General features: G+C 52.8%; 5 protein-coding genes across 5 annotated transcripts; 2 read left to right on the top strand and 3 right to left on the bottom strand.

Annotated features, from left to right (window-relative positions):
- Positions 1–105: 105 nt before the first annotated feature.
- Positions 106–4,953, bottom strand: HMPREF1541_02632 (uncharacterized protein; the record flags this gene model as incomplete). The annotated part of the gene is made up of 1 exon (XM_008716987.1): positions 106–4,953. One exon carries the CDS (start codon positions 4,951–4,953, stop codon positions 106–108), a length of 4,848 nt encoding a protein of 1,615 aa, XP_008715209.1.
- A 389-nt stretch (positions 4,954–5,342) lies between these two features.
- HMPREF1541_02631 (thiamine pyrophosphokinase) lies at positions 5,343–6,125 on the top strand (the record flags this gene model as incomplete). The annotated part of the gene is made up of 1 exon (XM_008716986.1): positions 5,343–6,125. One exon carries the CDS (start codon positions 5,343–5,345, stop codon positions 6,123–6,125), a length of 783 nt encoding a protein of 260 aa, XP_008715208.1.
- A 446-nt stretch (positions 6,126–6,571) lies between these two features.
- On the bottom strand, positions 6,572–10,201 carry HMPREF1541_02630 (uncharacterized protein; the record flags this gene model as incomplete). Its single annotated transcript, XM_008716985.1, has 5 exons — positions 6,572–6,823; positions 6,882–7,202; positions 7,251–10,030; positions 10,090–10,134; positions 10,183–10,201. 5 exons carry the CDS (start codon positions 10,199–10,201, stop codon positions 6,572–6,574), a joined length of 3,417 nt encoding a protein of 1,138 aa, XP_008715207.1.
- A 335-nt stretch (positions 10,202–10,536) lies between these two features.
- Positions 10,537–11,679, bottom strand: HMPREF1541_02629 (uncharacterized protein; the record flags this gene model as incomplete). Its single annotated transcript, XM_008716984.1, has 1 exon — positions 10,537–11,679. The coding sequence occupies one exon, from the start codon at positions 11,677–11,679 to the stop codon at positions 10,537–10,539; it is 1,143 nt and encodes a 380-aa protein (XP_008715206.1).
- A 791-nt stretch (positions 11,680–12,470) lies between these two features.
- Positions 12,471–13,964, top strand: HMPREF1541_02628 (uncharacterized protein; the record flags this gene model as incomplete). Its single annotated transcript, XM_008716983.1, has 1 exon — positions 12,471–13,964. The coding sequence occupies one exon, from the start codon at positions 12,471–12,473 to the stop codon at positions 13,962–13,964; it is 1,494 nt and encodes a 497-aa protein (XP_008715205.1).
- Between the last annotated feature and the right edge of the window lie 1,296 nt (positions 13,965–15,260).

Raw genomic sequence — 15,260 nt, 5'->3', positions numbered from 1 at the left:
ATTGCACTTCGATCTGACAGTGCGAGTAATCTACACACTGTACACGGCCCTTGTATACACATAGGCTTATAAAACCCCAGGTCCTATTTTGTCTGCCCCATGACATCAGAACTTGAAGCCGCTCCCACCCTCACTCCAGCCTCCAAACGGCCTAGAGTCGTCGCCGTCATCATTCTCCTTTCTGTGCTTCTGGCTTTCTTGCTTCTCATTCGGTCCTGGGGGACTCTCAGTCGGCTCCAAGTCGTCAGGCTTGCCTCGGACTTCTCTCAAGCTAGCGAGATGCTCGGCCTTGGCCCGTTTCTTCTCTTTTTTGCTCATGTGCTTCTTGTGAGTTCTGACCTCGACTCTCGCACCGTGGTCGTCGTTGCCGGCGCCTTGATGAGACACATGAGTACGCTCGTCTTCGAGGCCGAACGGCGAGAAAATACTCGGCCACTTGCCGGGATCATCTTCTGCGCTTTTTTCGTCCTGAGACATGCTCGTGCTCTGCCAGTTTGGCTCAGGCGCCTCAGGCGTTGGTGGAGCAGGAGATGATCTCGCATCGTCGGTGCTTCGCATTGCCGGCATCTCCCTGTGCTGAGACGGCACGGGCTGTACAAGGGGGAAGCTATCCGGCCACATGCGCCACACATTCTCGCTCACCGGCGCCCCGCCATCCAGCATGCTGCCACTGGTTCGGCTCAGCTGCTCCTTCTGCACTCGTTCAAGCTCACTCGACCGCTTCTGCATCTCTTGGTCAAGCCGAAGCTGCTCGTCTCGTAGACGGACAAAGAGGTCAATGCCAGTGGCCAGTGATTTCTGATTCTCATCAAGACCATCTCCCTCCGTGGGTGCTGCGGCTTGAGCTCGCTGAATATCTCTGAGTCTGACCCGGCGCTTGGCTTTGGCACCTGCAAAAGCACGCTGGACGCGTCTTGATACGGGTGGCGGCAAGAGCGGATTAAAGAGAGCGTAGGTGTTTTTGACGCGACGACGTGGCAGCCGAGCACGCGCGGCAAGAAGTTCCGCTTTCGCCTCAGGGTCGACATGCTGATCTAGGTTGGATGGCGTCTGAGGTATAGACTTCGGCAGTGAAGCGTCAGATGGCGCCTTTCCTGACTGGCGCAGCATGTTACTAGCTGATTTGAAGAGCTTCTGGTCAGCCGAACTGGAGTCATTTCCGGTGAGTGCAGTCCAAGGTGTCTGATGCACTGGGTCTCCCACGTCCTCATTCATCACCAGACGAGATTGTTTGACATTCCGCTCCATCCGCTCCACCAATTCCAAGTACTCTAATTCTGTGCGTTGAGTACGAGCATGAACCTCGCTCTCATCCTCCCATCGCTTCTCGTAGTCGAGCCACAAGGGCGTGCGGACAATTTCACCCAAAGCTTCCTCAGCAAGCCTGATATCCGTGGCCATGCTTTCGGCAGTGCGTTGTGGCCTGGAGGCAAGTGCGCGAGATACCCAGTCAACGCTTTCCACGGGTAATTGATCAAGAATGGACCTGGACGCGGTTATGCCGTGATCCTGCATATCAAGATTCTGGTTGAAAATAGGCGAACCGTACACCGGACCTTTCTGATGGAGCAGGATCCGTTGAACACGATCCTTCAGAAAAGGAAGTTTGCTCATGCGCCAAGCCACCTCCGTGTGACGCTTTTCGAGAGTCTCGGCGTAGTAGGAAGTAGGTTGAGTGCCAGAGGATCCGGGTTCCTCACCTTGATATGACGATAGCCGTGCCATTCTCTGGAAATGCCTCATGGTGCTGGTTAACCAGACACAAGTCTCATACTCGGGAACAGCTTTCCCTGGTTGCAGCCGTTGTAACAGCTTCCTCGACACAGGGACGCCCCCAGGTGTCCTCTCTGTCGAAGGTTCGATCCAAAGGCCCTTTACCAAAAGACGGAAGGACGGCATATTCGGCAACAGGACTTGCTCAAAAACAGAGAACGCTAGCAGCTGATGCTCCGGATCAGTCGAATTACACAGAGCCTGGACGTAGTGATTCCAGTTCTTTCCTGTGATCGAAAACCCAAGCTGTGGGAAAAGCTCCATCACCGATATCAACTCCGAGTGTCGACCCTCCTCATTCAACGTGGAGATGAACCTTGATAGTGGCAACATGAGCGCAAAGCGCTGTGCTGGGAGAATTGCAATATCGGCGTCTTTGAGCTTGGCAATCAATTCCTGCATGACTTGCTCAGGTTTTGCAAAGTTTGTCGCTAGAGAAAAGGAGATCTGCCGAAGCTGCAACGGTGGGACACTAGATCTGATGCCGGCGTGCAGAATTTGTCCCCAGAGACGATCCACTTCATTTCGTTGATATTGCCTTGCGGCGACAAGCATGCGCGTAGTAAGGATGCGAACGTTCTCGGCAGTATCAGTGACAGGCTTAACCGTCTCATCGTACCATCTCATCAGCTCTCCGGCTTGCAAAGGCTTTCTGTTCATCGCAAGAGCTTCTGAAACCGCCTCGGTGTAAATCGACGGTACGGCTTCACGAGGATTGCGGCGATGAAACCCAGGTTGAGGATCTTTTGTTGCTCTGTCGGTTGCCTCGTATCCGCCAAATTGTTGCAAGAATTCCAGAGCATCATCGAGCACAATCCCAACGCTCTGCCCAGATCGAGCAACATGCTGGCGTGTTTTCAGGAAGCCTCGGTCTTGCTCAGACCTTAGCATAGACAACTTAGCGCTGGGACTGACAGTCGGAAACCTTTGCTTCATCTCTTTGTAGAGGGCGTTGGTCATGTCCCGGTTTCCTTCTCTCTGAAAGCCATGCACGATGAGGGAATACAGAAAGGGTGTTGCCGAGATTGTAGAATTGAAATGTAGCGATCTGAGAATCTGAAGAGCATCTTTGGTCCTCTTGGTTCGGATCAACGAGGCCATGACCGTGGCGTAAGTCATTTCATCGGGCTTGACTCCTGCATCTTTCATCTTTTCTCGAAGATCAAGCACCGCGGATTCATCGGATTGGTATGCGTGGTACCGTAATAGTTCGTTCCAGATCCTGATAGTTGACTCTCCCAGCTTAAATTGGTCGAGGTTCATAACGACCTCTTCGGCTTTTTCGATTTCTCCGTTCAGACAATGCACTTGGACCAAGCTAGTGAGCAAAGGCCCGAGTTCTGCGATCCCCTGCTGAGTCGCCATTCCCAGCAAAGAAAGAACAGTTGATGCGTCACCCACAGAGGCGCAGAGACTCACGAGTATCCCGTATGTATAAGCATTGGGCTTGATGTTGTGCTGGGCCATCAAGTCCAGGACATCGAAAGCTCGGTGTGGTTCGTCTGACCTTGCATAACCAAACATCAAGGTATTCCAACAAAGGAGGTCAGGTGCGAAACCCCATCTAGACTCGAGGTTGTCGAAGACTTTCTGAGTTCCGTTGGCGTCTCCAAGGATTGCATACGCATACAGTGCTGGCAAGACCTCGGCGGTGGTCTTGGGATTCCCGTGGTCTGCGGCAAAATCGGAGTAGATCTCCTCAACGCCTTCAGCGTCTCCTTGCCAGGCCAGGCCTCTGAGCGCGATAATGTATTCATCTCTGCCAGGACATCCTTGCGAGGCGTGCCCTCGGGGCCAGGACACGTAAGGACGCCTGAGCTCATCCAGGAGATAAGTAAAGGCCTGGCGTTGTTCCCTAGCCTTGTAGCACAGATACAGGAGCCCGTGCAATATCATTTTTGGCACTGGAGCATTATTGAATCGTAAGCGGAGGTTCCGATATAGCGCGATCGCTAGGTCGTGCCGGTTCCGAGGCGACCGGGAAGAGTTGAGCGTCTGAATAGATTGTACCAGGTGTCGTGAATTGAGCTGTTGAACGCGATCTAGACGGTCGAATGTCGCAAGAAGCCCCTCTAGTGTCACAACAGCCATAATCTTACCACTTCCAACGATCCGCCAGGAAAGACCTCTTGCAATTCCCTCAAGACAATCCCTATCAGGAGTACTCAGGAGCGCATCTGCATGCTGCAAGCGCTCATGCAGTTTTGTGAATATGTCAGGTAGATCAGTGCTATTGTCGAGCAGTTCCAGCGATCTGCTGGGTACGTAACGACCGCAATCGAGGACGTCGTCCTGGGTCCAGCAGTCTTGCCAGAGTCGAGCCGCATTCTTGTACAAATCTGCTCTCAGGAAACTCAGAAGCCCGATCTGGCGACTGGAATCACCCAGGCCTCTCTCCATCGCTTCTTTGCAAATCTGGAGGACAAGCGCATACCGCTTCCGGCGTACAGCCACCTGCGTAGCTATCCTGTAGTCGTAGTCGCTACGATCTTCCGTGGGAATGATCGCAAATGCCGACAAGGCATGGTTCATATCACCCGGGCCTGTTGAAGCCGCCAAATGATGCAGTACGCGGGATGCGAAAGGCACCTGATCAGGCAAGGCAACGAACAGCTCCCATATTTCATCGTATAAAGAACGTCCACCACCAGCCGATGGGAACGTGCCAGCCTGCAGGAGATCTTTGAGCTGTCGTTCAGCCAGGCTCACCGGCCGCATATACTCAGCAGGCCGCAAGCGCTCCTCTTGTCCCAAGCCAGCATCACTGTTGCCCAAACTATGCCCGGGAAAATCGAGTTTATCGTCGGCTGCTACAATGGCTTCGGCGTTTCCAGCTTCCACACTTTTGTTTGCGGTCCGCGAATACGTCCGATACGACGGGCGTCGACGCAATCTCGCGGCACAAGGTTTCGCGGCCTGATACCGCGATGTTTCGTCCCTTGCAAACGAATCTGACGGTCTGGAGATAGGGCGAGAGGTTGCTCGAGCAGTGCGTCGATCTTGTGGCACCTGCCGCACCGAGTTGAGGTACAGCGGCCACCATGGTGAAGTTTCCGGGATGTTGTGCCCGTTCTTGAAAAAATTTGGGTTGAGAAGACGGCAGGAGCGAAGGGGAGGTTCGAGACGGTGCAAAAACACCTGTGATGCAGGCTCAACACATGCTGCAGCACGCTCGAGCATGCCACAACTGGCGGCTGCTTGGGAATCTCCGACGAATATGGACTTGAGAGGGTTGGTTCGGTGATTGTGGAGAGATAAGGAAAGAGTCCGCAACCTGTAGCACTATGGTGGACGCTCAAGAGTCACAGAAGCTGCAATCGCCAAAAAGCAACGGGATACGAAAGGCGGGTGGCACATTCGGCGAAGCGCAGCGTGTCGTGCATCCAACGCATCAATCATGTCATACGATCCTAAGCTTTTTTTTGAAGATGATGCATACGGCTGTCCGGATCCACCGTAGGGACATGCCTTCCACCTACTGTTCCGCCACCAGTCTGGAGCAGTTCCCTCGTGCTTTTTATGAGGAGAAATGCTAGTTAAGATTGGCGATGCCGGAGCTCGAATCTAACATGGTCACCGAATGGCGACCGTGTGGTCTACTTAGTGGGAAGCCTGCATCTGCTTACGCTGTTCTGCTGCTGAATCAGCCTCTGAATAAAAATGCCGTGGATGCCGTGATCAGCGGCGCGGCGATGTTAGTCTGTGCAGACGCTGGAGCCGACCGGCTATACAATTACGACTCGGAGACCAGCAATGGACTGAAAACACGCCTGCCGGATGCAATTGTGGGGGATTTGGATTCATTGACGAAGGAAGTTGCTGAGCACTACAGCCGAAAAGGCGTCAAGATCATCAGAGATCCAGATCAGATGTCGACTGACTTCACCAAATGTTTGAAGTGGATCAACGATGTATGGACTAACGACATCAACAACCGTGAGAAGGAGTTGGACGTTGTTGTCCTGGGCGGTCTTGGTGGTCGTGTAGACCAAGGCTTCTCACAAATTCACCACCTATACATGGCCGCCAACAACGAAAAGCTTCTGTCTGGCCGTATCTATCTGCTCTCCGAGCAGAGCCTGACATTTGTGTTGTCTGAAGGCGCCAATGTCGTCCTCATCGAACCCGACTTTTTCGAAGAGAACGTTGGCATCATTCCCGTCCTTGGCCGAACCAACATCACCACCGACGGGCTTGAATGGGATGTCCAAGACTGGCCCACAGAGTTTGGCGGCCAGCTGAGTACGAGCAACCATATTCGCTCGGATAGAGTCGAGATCTCCTTCACGGGGCCGATGCCGCTGTTCACCCTGGAGCTTGCTTCCCGGTTCGCCGCTGTCTACCCTCGGTAGCCACGATAGTCAACCAGCTCCTCGGACTTGTTCCCCGGCTTGCGGCATGTGTTCGAGATGACTTGAATATGAGCCTTCAATTTGCCGCCTATCATCAGGTCGAGCGGTCTTTCCGACACTGCAACCGGGACTCGGCCGTATCGGAAGACGCGCCGGTATACCACTTGATATCTGTCAAAAGGAGTCCTCGGGCGGAGCTTACTTCTGGATATTGGCAAAGCCTGCAAGAGGCCTGCCCTCATAGAGTATGGGACTTCATCCCAATCGTGAATGTTGCTGCTATTATGTCCTGTGCATGGGGATGCTCTATTAGCCTGGCTTCTTTGGGAAAATACGGCCGCGAGTAAAGGGGTTCGACCAAGGGCGTCCCATCAGCCGGACAATCATACCAGTCAACGTCGCTGAGATTAAGCCTGCGGGCTCGCGGTGCATGACGAGAAGATCTCTCAGCACGGCTGAGAGCTGGGTTTGGCGGGTCGAGTCCTGAATTGGGATCCTTTAGCATAGGAGCTCTTACGCAAGCTGGGTTGAAAGATGGGGCTAGGCAAATCTGTACCGTCACGGGAGTCATCATCACCCAGATGATCATAATTCAAGACGAGGTTCTTGATTCGCTGTTGTTCCTCGCGTTCAGCTTCTTGCTGAGTTTTCATCGATACGGCGAAGCTTGAGTCTGAGGGAAGCTCAATAGTACGGGTCTAGTGGGTGTCAGCCTCGCATCGAGATCAGTAGAAGCTGAAGATAGTAGCAAGTTACCTGCGGGCGATTGCCTCTCTTGGTCATCAGAGAAAAGGCCATCGTGTTCGGTGGACTCGCTATGCGCGGTTCGTTCTCTTCCTCAAGAGGCTCCATCGTGGCACGTTGGACCTTTCGGATCGGCAGAGGGACGTCGAAGTGCGACTTGCGCTCGAACTTGCGCGAATCCAGGCTTTCAGCCATCATCCGCTCAAATGCTTGATCGAATTCTGCTTCAGCCTCCGGATCTACTTGCTCTTCTTCACGCGTGACAATGATCTGCTCGTCCTCATCGGAGTCAGCCACATCAGGCTCCTCGTTTGTGTCTTCATCGCCAATGACCTGCAGAGCATTAGTTCTCCACCAACATCCTGGTTCTGCTGTACACACCTCGGCCTCGTCGCTAGATTGCCCAATATCAGCCTCCGGTCCCACATCGTCGTCGCCCAAACCATCCTCTGACGCCGAGTCTTCATCATCATTCGCAGCGGTCTTGCCGTCGGCCTGCTGCTGATAATTGGTTGCAATAGCTTCTGAAAAGAGGCGAGCGGCTTCGGGAAGATCCGTAACGAGCTTCCACTGAGGGCGTACCATGGTGTAGGTGTCCTGGACTAAGAAATCGATCTCCATGGGAGGGGACTCTTTCGTGAGAAGGTAGTACTGGAAGAAGGTGAGAAAGAAGTCAAGTTTCTTCTTAGAACTGCCGCGATCGAAACAAACGCCGCAAGTGTCCAGAACCGTGCATACGAGCCGGATACGGAAGAAATCATCAGGCATGTCGAACGGGCTCGATTTTCCAGGAACAGGTTTACCTCCCTCATGTCCGAAGGTCATAATCCTGTAGAGTGTATCAAAGATGACTGCCGAGTCGACCATCTTGTAGTTGTATAGCTCGCCTAGATACTTGACTTCGGCAATTCTTCGTTGATTGAACTTGAAATCGTTCTGCTCCAGACCAAGAGTAATATTCTCAAGCACATTGTCGATGACGCTAATAGCGAAGTCTTGGTGATAGCGATACAGCGCACCGAGGAGGACGGCAAGAAGATGGATGTTGCTGAATTTGACTTTGGCTGGCTTGCTGAAGATCTTCTCCAACATGGCAACTACTTCCGTCTCTTCCCAGTGGAGTTTGCGGATCGTCTTCAGGATCTTCATATAGTTGCGTTTTGTCATGTCCATATAGACAAGTTGACGGATGAATAGCTCTGTTGGTGTTCTGTCCTTCTGTTGAATCGCGGCTCGCTCGGGCGGATCAACGTAGTACATGGCGTTCTCAAGTAACATCCGCTCTTGCTGGCCCAAATGCTGTGCACTCTTTTTCCGGCCAAGGGTCTCGAGAAACGATGTCATTCGCGTCGTAGTTTCGGGGTTCCGTAGAAGGTACCGGCCACAATTTTCAAGCAGATTGGCAATGATCTCGATGTTCATTCGTGAAAAGTCGTCTAAGCTGACTTTGAAACAGTGGAAGATAACGTGTTCTGGGACGATGCCAAACTTTGTCAGTTCAGCAAGATAGCGGATGTTGATCATGCGGACTTGACCCAGGAAGTCTTTGCTCTTCCGTCGCTGCAGACTCCGAAACTCGTCGTCCAAATGCGAAACAAGACCTTGAAGCACATCTTGCATGTATTGACCCAGAGTGGCTGCCAGGCGAGCATAGAGTGGCAGGAGATCCGTTCGGCCTTTTGGGACTTCTTGCACAGTCTTCACGAGACGATTTCGAGAGGCTTTCGAATTCAGAAAGCAAAAATCAAGAGCCACTTGGTCGACTTGCTCCTTGCTCTGCATTTCTGGGAGGCGCAGTAGCAGGGCATCGACCTGGGCTCCCACGGTCTTGTTAGCAATAGCAGTGGACTGATCGTCGGTATCGGGTGCCGTCTTCTTCGACACGTTGTCCGTGATCTCCGCAGCTTCTGTCTTGGCAGAAGGCTCTTCTGTGGCATCGACCTTGGCTTTCTTGGAGTCGTCAAGGAGGATCCCAGGTACGCGGCCTTTGAGATCGACGAGATTTTCGTAAAAACGCCGCTCATCTTCGTCTTCCCATATGCCCGCGCCGTCGCTCGAGCCCCTTAAGTACTCTCCAGTCTTGATCATGCCAACGGAGCTAGCAGCTGGAGCATCAGAGCCATCTTTGTCTGACAAGTCTGGCATTTCCTGACCGAGAACGTCGCAGAGAACCTGTGCGTTGGCCACTAGCTTTTCTTGTGCCTTGATCTGCTTCTCGAAATGTGCTTGACGGTCTTCGAATATCTCGCCGCTTTTCACATATGCTTCAGCATTCCGTCGACTCTGATTGGAAAGTTGTGTCTGACTTCGGACAATGTGTTGCTTCACGCTCTTCAAGTAGCGATCCAGTACGTTTACGTATCTCTGGCGCAGGTTCGCATCAATAATGGGAGCGTCATTCTCTGCGCCGTCCTTGGAGTCCTCAACGACAGCACCATCTGCTTCAACGGTTTTGCGAGTTTCGTCCGAAGGTGCTCTCAAACCGAGAACATCCCAAGCGAAGTTCTTAACGAACAAGACAGCAAGTGTCAGATTCGAATGTTCGGGATCGTGTCCAAGAAGCTCCTTCAGCACCTCTAGAGGAAACGGATCATTGTCATATCCAAAGTCCGCCCTGATCCCGTTTGTCGCTAAGCCGGTTTTCGAGCCGCTCTGATTACGACCAGTGTCTGAGGCGGGGCCATCTCGTTGTTTTGTCGAAACATCTTCTGGTCTCTCAACGTCGTCCAGCCCGCGTAGTATGCCACAGACCCAGAACTCGGTCACTACTCGGAGTAGGACGCGGTGTCGTGCAAGTCGCTCTCTCTCTTCTCTCGTGCGTTCCTCGGGCGTCCATGATTTTGTTTGCGTCTTGTCGGGCGGTGTAAGGCCTCTTCCGAGAAGCCATGCCAATTGCTTGGTGAAAGCTGAAGGGCCGAAGCGTTGATGTAAAGCACTGACGACTTCGGTTCCTGCGGCGATCTCTACTGTCGTCTTGAGTTTACTGAGACCTTCAGCGGTCGCAGAGATGATTTCGGATAGATACTTTTCGAGGGACAAGATCTTGATCTCATTCAGAAGCGTAGACTGTCCCGTAGCGTTGATCCCAGTCCGCAAACGCTTTATGAAGGCGGTATTCTTCTTTAGAGAGGAGTCTAGGGAGGTTGCAACGAGGAACAGGTCTGTCGTGGCGAGAGGTTAGTCGTGGAGCCATGAATGGTTGCTGTCATTCTCTACATACCTTTTGAGCCTTCCCAGGCTTTAATGTTCAGGTCGCGCAACTCTCCTTGAACGCGTTAGTCTGGACTTTTGTCTTGAGAAAAGTCACCCTTACTTCTCCGTCTGCGATCCATAGTGGGCCGCGAGTTTTGAATGGAGGTGGGCACCCTAACAGCATGACGGCCAAATGAAGATGCCAGACCCAAGAAGGAGCGTAGCCTGAGAAATGTTCAAGGCTCTTGTTGTTACGCTAATGAACAGTGACCATTGAAGGGCAAACCTGCGACTGCGGGAGCGGCGGTGATTTAATGCCAAGACCGAGATAGCCCCTCCACCCACGAGGGTCCTAGCCTTACATGAGTTTCACAGAATAGAGTGAATAAAGCGGATCACGGAAGAGTCCGTCTGATGGAAGTGGTGCCAGGATTTGACAGCTACCTGTTTCTGTACCTGATGTCTCGTGGCTTCATCATACTATGACAGCTTTCGCAGCACTCGTGAATGCTTTCTCCTTCTCTGCAGCCAGCCGTTGCTTCCTACCGGCGTTTGCAATAGCCTCGCCAGTCTTTGCCTTCTTCCTCTGTCCTGCCTGAGGGCCTTTGTGCGAGCTTTGGTTCCGCTTCCGCTTGAGAGTTTCCCCATCGACCTCAATAGCTGGGCCTGACTCCTGGACATCCCCCTCATCGGCCCACAGCTCGTCGGCTAACCATATCGGCAGCGCAGTTGACGTAGGTGACTTGACGTGGATACTTCTTACGTTTCTCCAACCTTTCACAACATGATTTTCGATGATGTTCTTCGTAACGATGCTGATGTTGTCGGCTAGTTGATCGGGCGAGAAAGACGCAAGACCCACCCTAACAGCAACATTAGTCCCTGGCTTAAGATGTACCGATACGGCATCTATAGCTCGCTTGATCTCCTTTGCGACTACAGCAGGACTAGAGACTGCTGATGACTTCTCCTCCGCTGATTTTTTCTTGTTCTTCTCGGGCTTGACTCGCTTTCCATCGACTCGCTTCAGATCCGCTATGCGGATAGGCACAGGACGTTTAGACGTGCTCTTGTAGAAGACCTTTCCTAGGGCATCCGGAAGTCTAGTAACGATCCGGTCGTCGGCAAGGAAGATGTCGTGCTCGTCTCGCAATGCTCTCCGCTGCTCGAAGGACTTGTACCTGGCTTTGAGTTTTGTGAGACCAATGATTCTCGTGATGCGCGCTGCGAGCTCAGAGGGAAAGCTATCATCGGCAATCACATTTTTTAGTGCTCGCTGGGGATCGGCTGCAATTATGCAGATGTTGAGGTCAGGAGAGGTATTCAGGGAATTAGGTACGGTGATTTTTGATGGCTTGAGGCGGTTCTTGTCGACAATGTGCTGCTTGGTAGTCAAAGACAACCAGATCGGTGTCTCGTCTCCGGCTGACTCGTTGTCTTCTGAGTCTGAATCACCGCCTTTGAGCAGCGATTGCTTGGTCGCGGAGGCTTGCAGACGTTCAGTTTCCGCGCGAAGATGGTCGAGCAGCGCTTTGGAGGCCTTAAGCGTCTGTTCTGGGTCCAGCTGGTAGGGCGTCGAGGACGCGGAGCCTTTCGCAGCATGTGTAGTCAGTGACATGGTGATAAACTTGTTTCTGGCAGCCTGACAGAGTGAACTCGAGGAAAAGTTCACTGCACAACGCAAACACTGCCTCAGTCGAAAAAAGTTCTCCGCTGCGGCTAAAATGCGGGTCATTCGGAAGATCCGCGCCAAGGCTGTTGAGCCGTGCCTCGGGGCCCACTCGTCGCGTCTCCAAACCGCGTCCTCTGTTGCTTTCTTGTATAATTCGCAGTTCACAAGAGCTGTGCCTCCTCCTAAAGCAAGCTCGAATTGAGCACTGCAGAAAAGCTGTATGGGTAAAGCTTCTGCGTAGTTCTCTCACACGCATCGGGGCGGTACCCCTGCCTGGCCCAGTCGTAGTAGATGAGGACGTTTCTATAGCACAGCCAATCTATTCAAGCAACAACTTATGCTACCCATCAACCTGTGTACTTCAACAGCAGAAATTCGGTGCGTTAGCAAATCTCTGTTTCGTGCTAGTCTACGTCACTACGTGGCAATCCTTCAAAAATCCGTGGCGGCGGTTACATAGCGCGGCAATAATGGGGCAGCGCGACCGCTCCACTCCTCGACGCGTGCAGCGTGCAAGGTTTCCTGTCCTTCTCACAACCACCCTTCCTCTCCTCTCGACCACTTTGGCGACCGCTTCTTGATTTCTTTGTTCTAGAGTGCCTGCATTTGTCTTCGTTATTGAATTTACCATTTACAGCTCCCGCTGCAGCGGGATCACCTTTTGAGTGGCCTGGCACGCGACCTGAGCGCGACCAGGCTAGGTCCCGCCTCATCTCTCGGACTGCCCGACTGCCACGATGTCCCCAACGTCGTTCGAACAGAAAGATGCAGGCTCTCCAGTAGGGTCCAGAGAGAAGCCTCTTTCCGCCCTTTTGCCAGCCTTCGAACCCTTCTCGTCCCCAGCCCTTCCACGACCTCTGAAGCGAACTCGTGATGAATTCGATGACCGCGCCAAATACCCCACCCCAGTACCGACTTCATCTACACATATCCTAACGTCGTCACCTATCCGCGGCCAGGCTAGTCAACCGGCTGTTGCGAGAACACTTTCGGCCCTTTCCGAGCGTGCACCGTTAGCTGCAGTCCCATCTATCGATCTCAGTGCAGATGGTCGGCCTACTCGAATCGGCCGGTCCAGCGCATCGTGTGATTATCAACTGTCTTCAAACCGCTTGGTCTCAAGGGTTCACGTCGTTGCAACTTACAAGCCAGCTACCAGCAGTCTGGATCGAGAGAAGGTAGAGATCGAATGCACAGGATGGAACGGTATCAAGGTCCACTGCAAGTCTCAGGTATTCGAAGTCAAGAAGGGCCAGACCTTCCAGTCGGATGACAGGGATCTGGAGATCATGCTCGATGTGCACGACAACCGAATCATTATCCAGTGGCCTGAAAAGCCTCACTTCGGTCCCGTGTCGTCCGATGAGGAAGATGTGCCTTCACCATCGAAGAGGCAGCGGGCTATGATGAGGCACTCGACACCCCCAAGTCCTAGTCCCGTTCAGAACCGGAGGAAGCCCATGTCTCCAGTCTCTCCGTCGCCAGCTCTCCAGAGTCAATTGCCCTCGTCACCGCCCCTCCTGACTGGCCGCCATATCACCGGTACAGTTGAGATCTATGAGGACCCCGAATCTGGAGAGGACTCCGGCCAGATCCTGGCTCAGAGCGACCCTACCCAGGCCACCCAGATTTTGTCTCAGAACATTCCTGCTTCTAAGTCACAATCTCTGCTCGAAGAGGATGCGAAGAGCTTCTCAGACGATAACGATGAAGAGAATGATCCCATTGTTCATTCATTCGGCCCCTTTGGAGCCAATTTGCAAGCCCGGATGGCTTCAATGAATGCATCCGACCCCATCTCTCATTCTACAGTCACTAGCCCCCGTCGTATTGTGGAAGCGGCTGCTGCTACTTCCCCAGTCCGACCAAAGGCTGGCGTTGCAACTCTCGAATTCGATGTGAAGTCTCATATTATCAACCAACTCGCATACTCGCGCCTGTCTTCGACTCCCCTGTCCACAATCTTAGGCAACCTACCTCGAGATGCAGGTACTCTGACCAAGCGTGAGCTGCGCGAGATTATCAGCGAGACGGAGTGTATTGGTGAAGTTACTCGTGAGGGCAAGGATGCCGCTGGTAAAGCTTTGGAGAGCGAGTATTATTACGTCCCCGAGAAGGATCAAGACGACTTCCGCAAGGCAGCTGTGGTCAACGATTTGCGCAAGCCAGGTTTGCGGGCTTGTCGCAAGCAACACAAGGTATACCTACTCTCCCAACTGCCGATAGAGTGATATGATTACTGACAGGCACTTAGCAATACTTCTGGCGCAAGCCGAAATGAGCCCACGCGGAATCGTTCACATGAGGTCGCCGATCAGGAATGCAGTGATAAATTCCACAGCATGCGGCCTGCCGACCTGCCGATCTCAGTCTGTGAGGACAGATGACGAGCCAGCAACGAATTTCTGGCGATCGAAGGAGACCTAGCGAGAAGTCGTAGAGCTTCTCGCATATCTACGGCTTGACTTGATGCAGCAAGACTGCGTCTCAATCGTCATTGAGGTTCATGATGACCTTGAAACTGAGTCTAGGAAAGGTTCGCAGCGCACGGATACTGGAGGCAGTGCCGGTCATAGAAGTTGTAACCATTGATCAGATGAGCTGTATCGATGCCGGTGGCAGAAGGATCTTGACACGTAGGTGTCTGGCCCGCAAGGCCGAGTAGCTCACGGAGTTCTGTGCGCAGAGCCGCACTATCGAGCGTGTATATCGAAGGTCAAATGCCTGTACACGGCGAGCAAAAATAGCGGGGATATCGTAACAGTCAGCCAGTCTCTGATCTTTCACTGTTGCACCATGACAAGCCTTATGTTGTACTTTTTACGCTCTCCTGCGCGTGGTGGGGACGAGAATGAAATTGTGAAGGTACAGCACGTAGCTCATGGCATCAATTGGTCTGTTACTCCAAACATGCAATGTTTGGCAAGGAGTTTGTTTTCACAGGTCTTATCTACGGTGAGTCTTCCCAGTAAAGTAATGAGTCCGTCATTTCTTTCTTTATTAGAGGTGCTGTATGTGCTTGATTAGAGGAGGGAAAAGCGCGGCTAATCATAAACGGCCCGTTGAATCAACAAAGGTAACGACATATTGCTCGATATTGTAGATCTCGCCGAAGCCGTAGCGATCCACGGTCGGCGATCTGCTAACAGACGACAGGATCTGGGGAAGGCGGACGCTAGGTCTAATGTCGGTGAGCTTAGTTTTGATCGACCTGCATGACAAAGCTCGGAGCGGCGTCTTCAGCAAACTCCTTCCGAGCGACTCAAGCTTGCATTTGGGATGTACTCCGTAGACACGCCAGCTTCGCGGATGCTACCTGCAATTGACATGCATCAATCAGGGGTTGGTTGCCTAATATGATGAGGGCAGTCGTCCTTTTCGCCATGCGGATCCACCTACGGAGTACGAAGCGTATACCCCTCGGCACCAGCAGCCGAACGCGTATAACTGGGCGTCTTACTGTCGCTATGAGCTAGCTCGCATATTGCGGAAAGGTATTGCTGGGGAACGCGTCTGCATTATCGGCG

This window comes from Cyphellophora europaea (genome assembly GCF_000365145.1).
Source record: "Cyphellophora europaea CBS 101466 unplaced genomic scaffold supercont1.2, whole genome shotgun sequence".
Lineage (NCBI taxonomy): Eukaryota > Fungi > Ascomycota > Eurotiomycetes > Chaetothyriales > Cyphellophoraceae > Cyphellophora > Cyphellophora europaea.
Note: the sequence above shows the minus strand (reverse complement) of the source record. Positions and strands in the feature narration are given on the sequence as shown.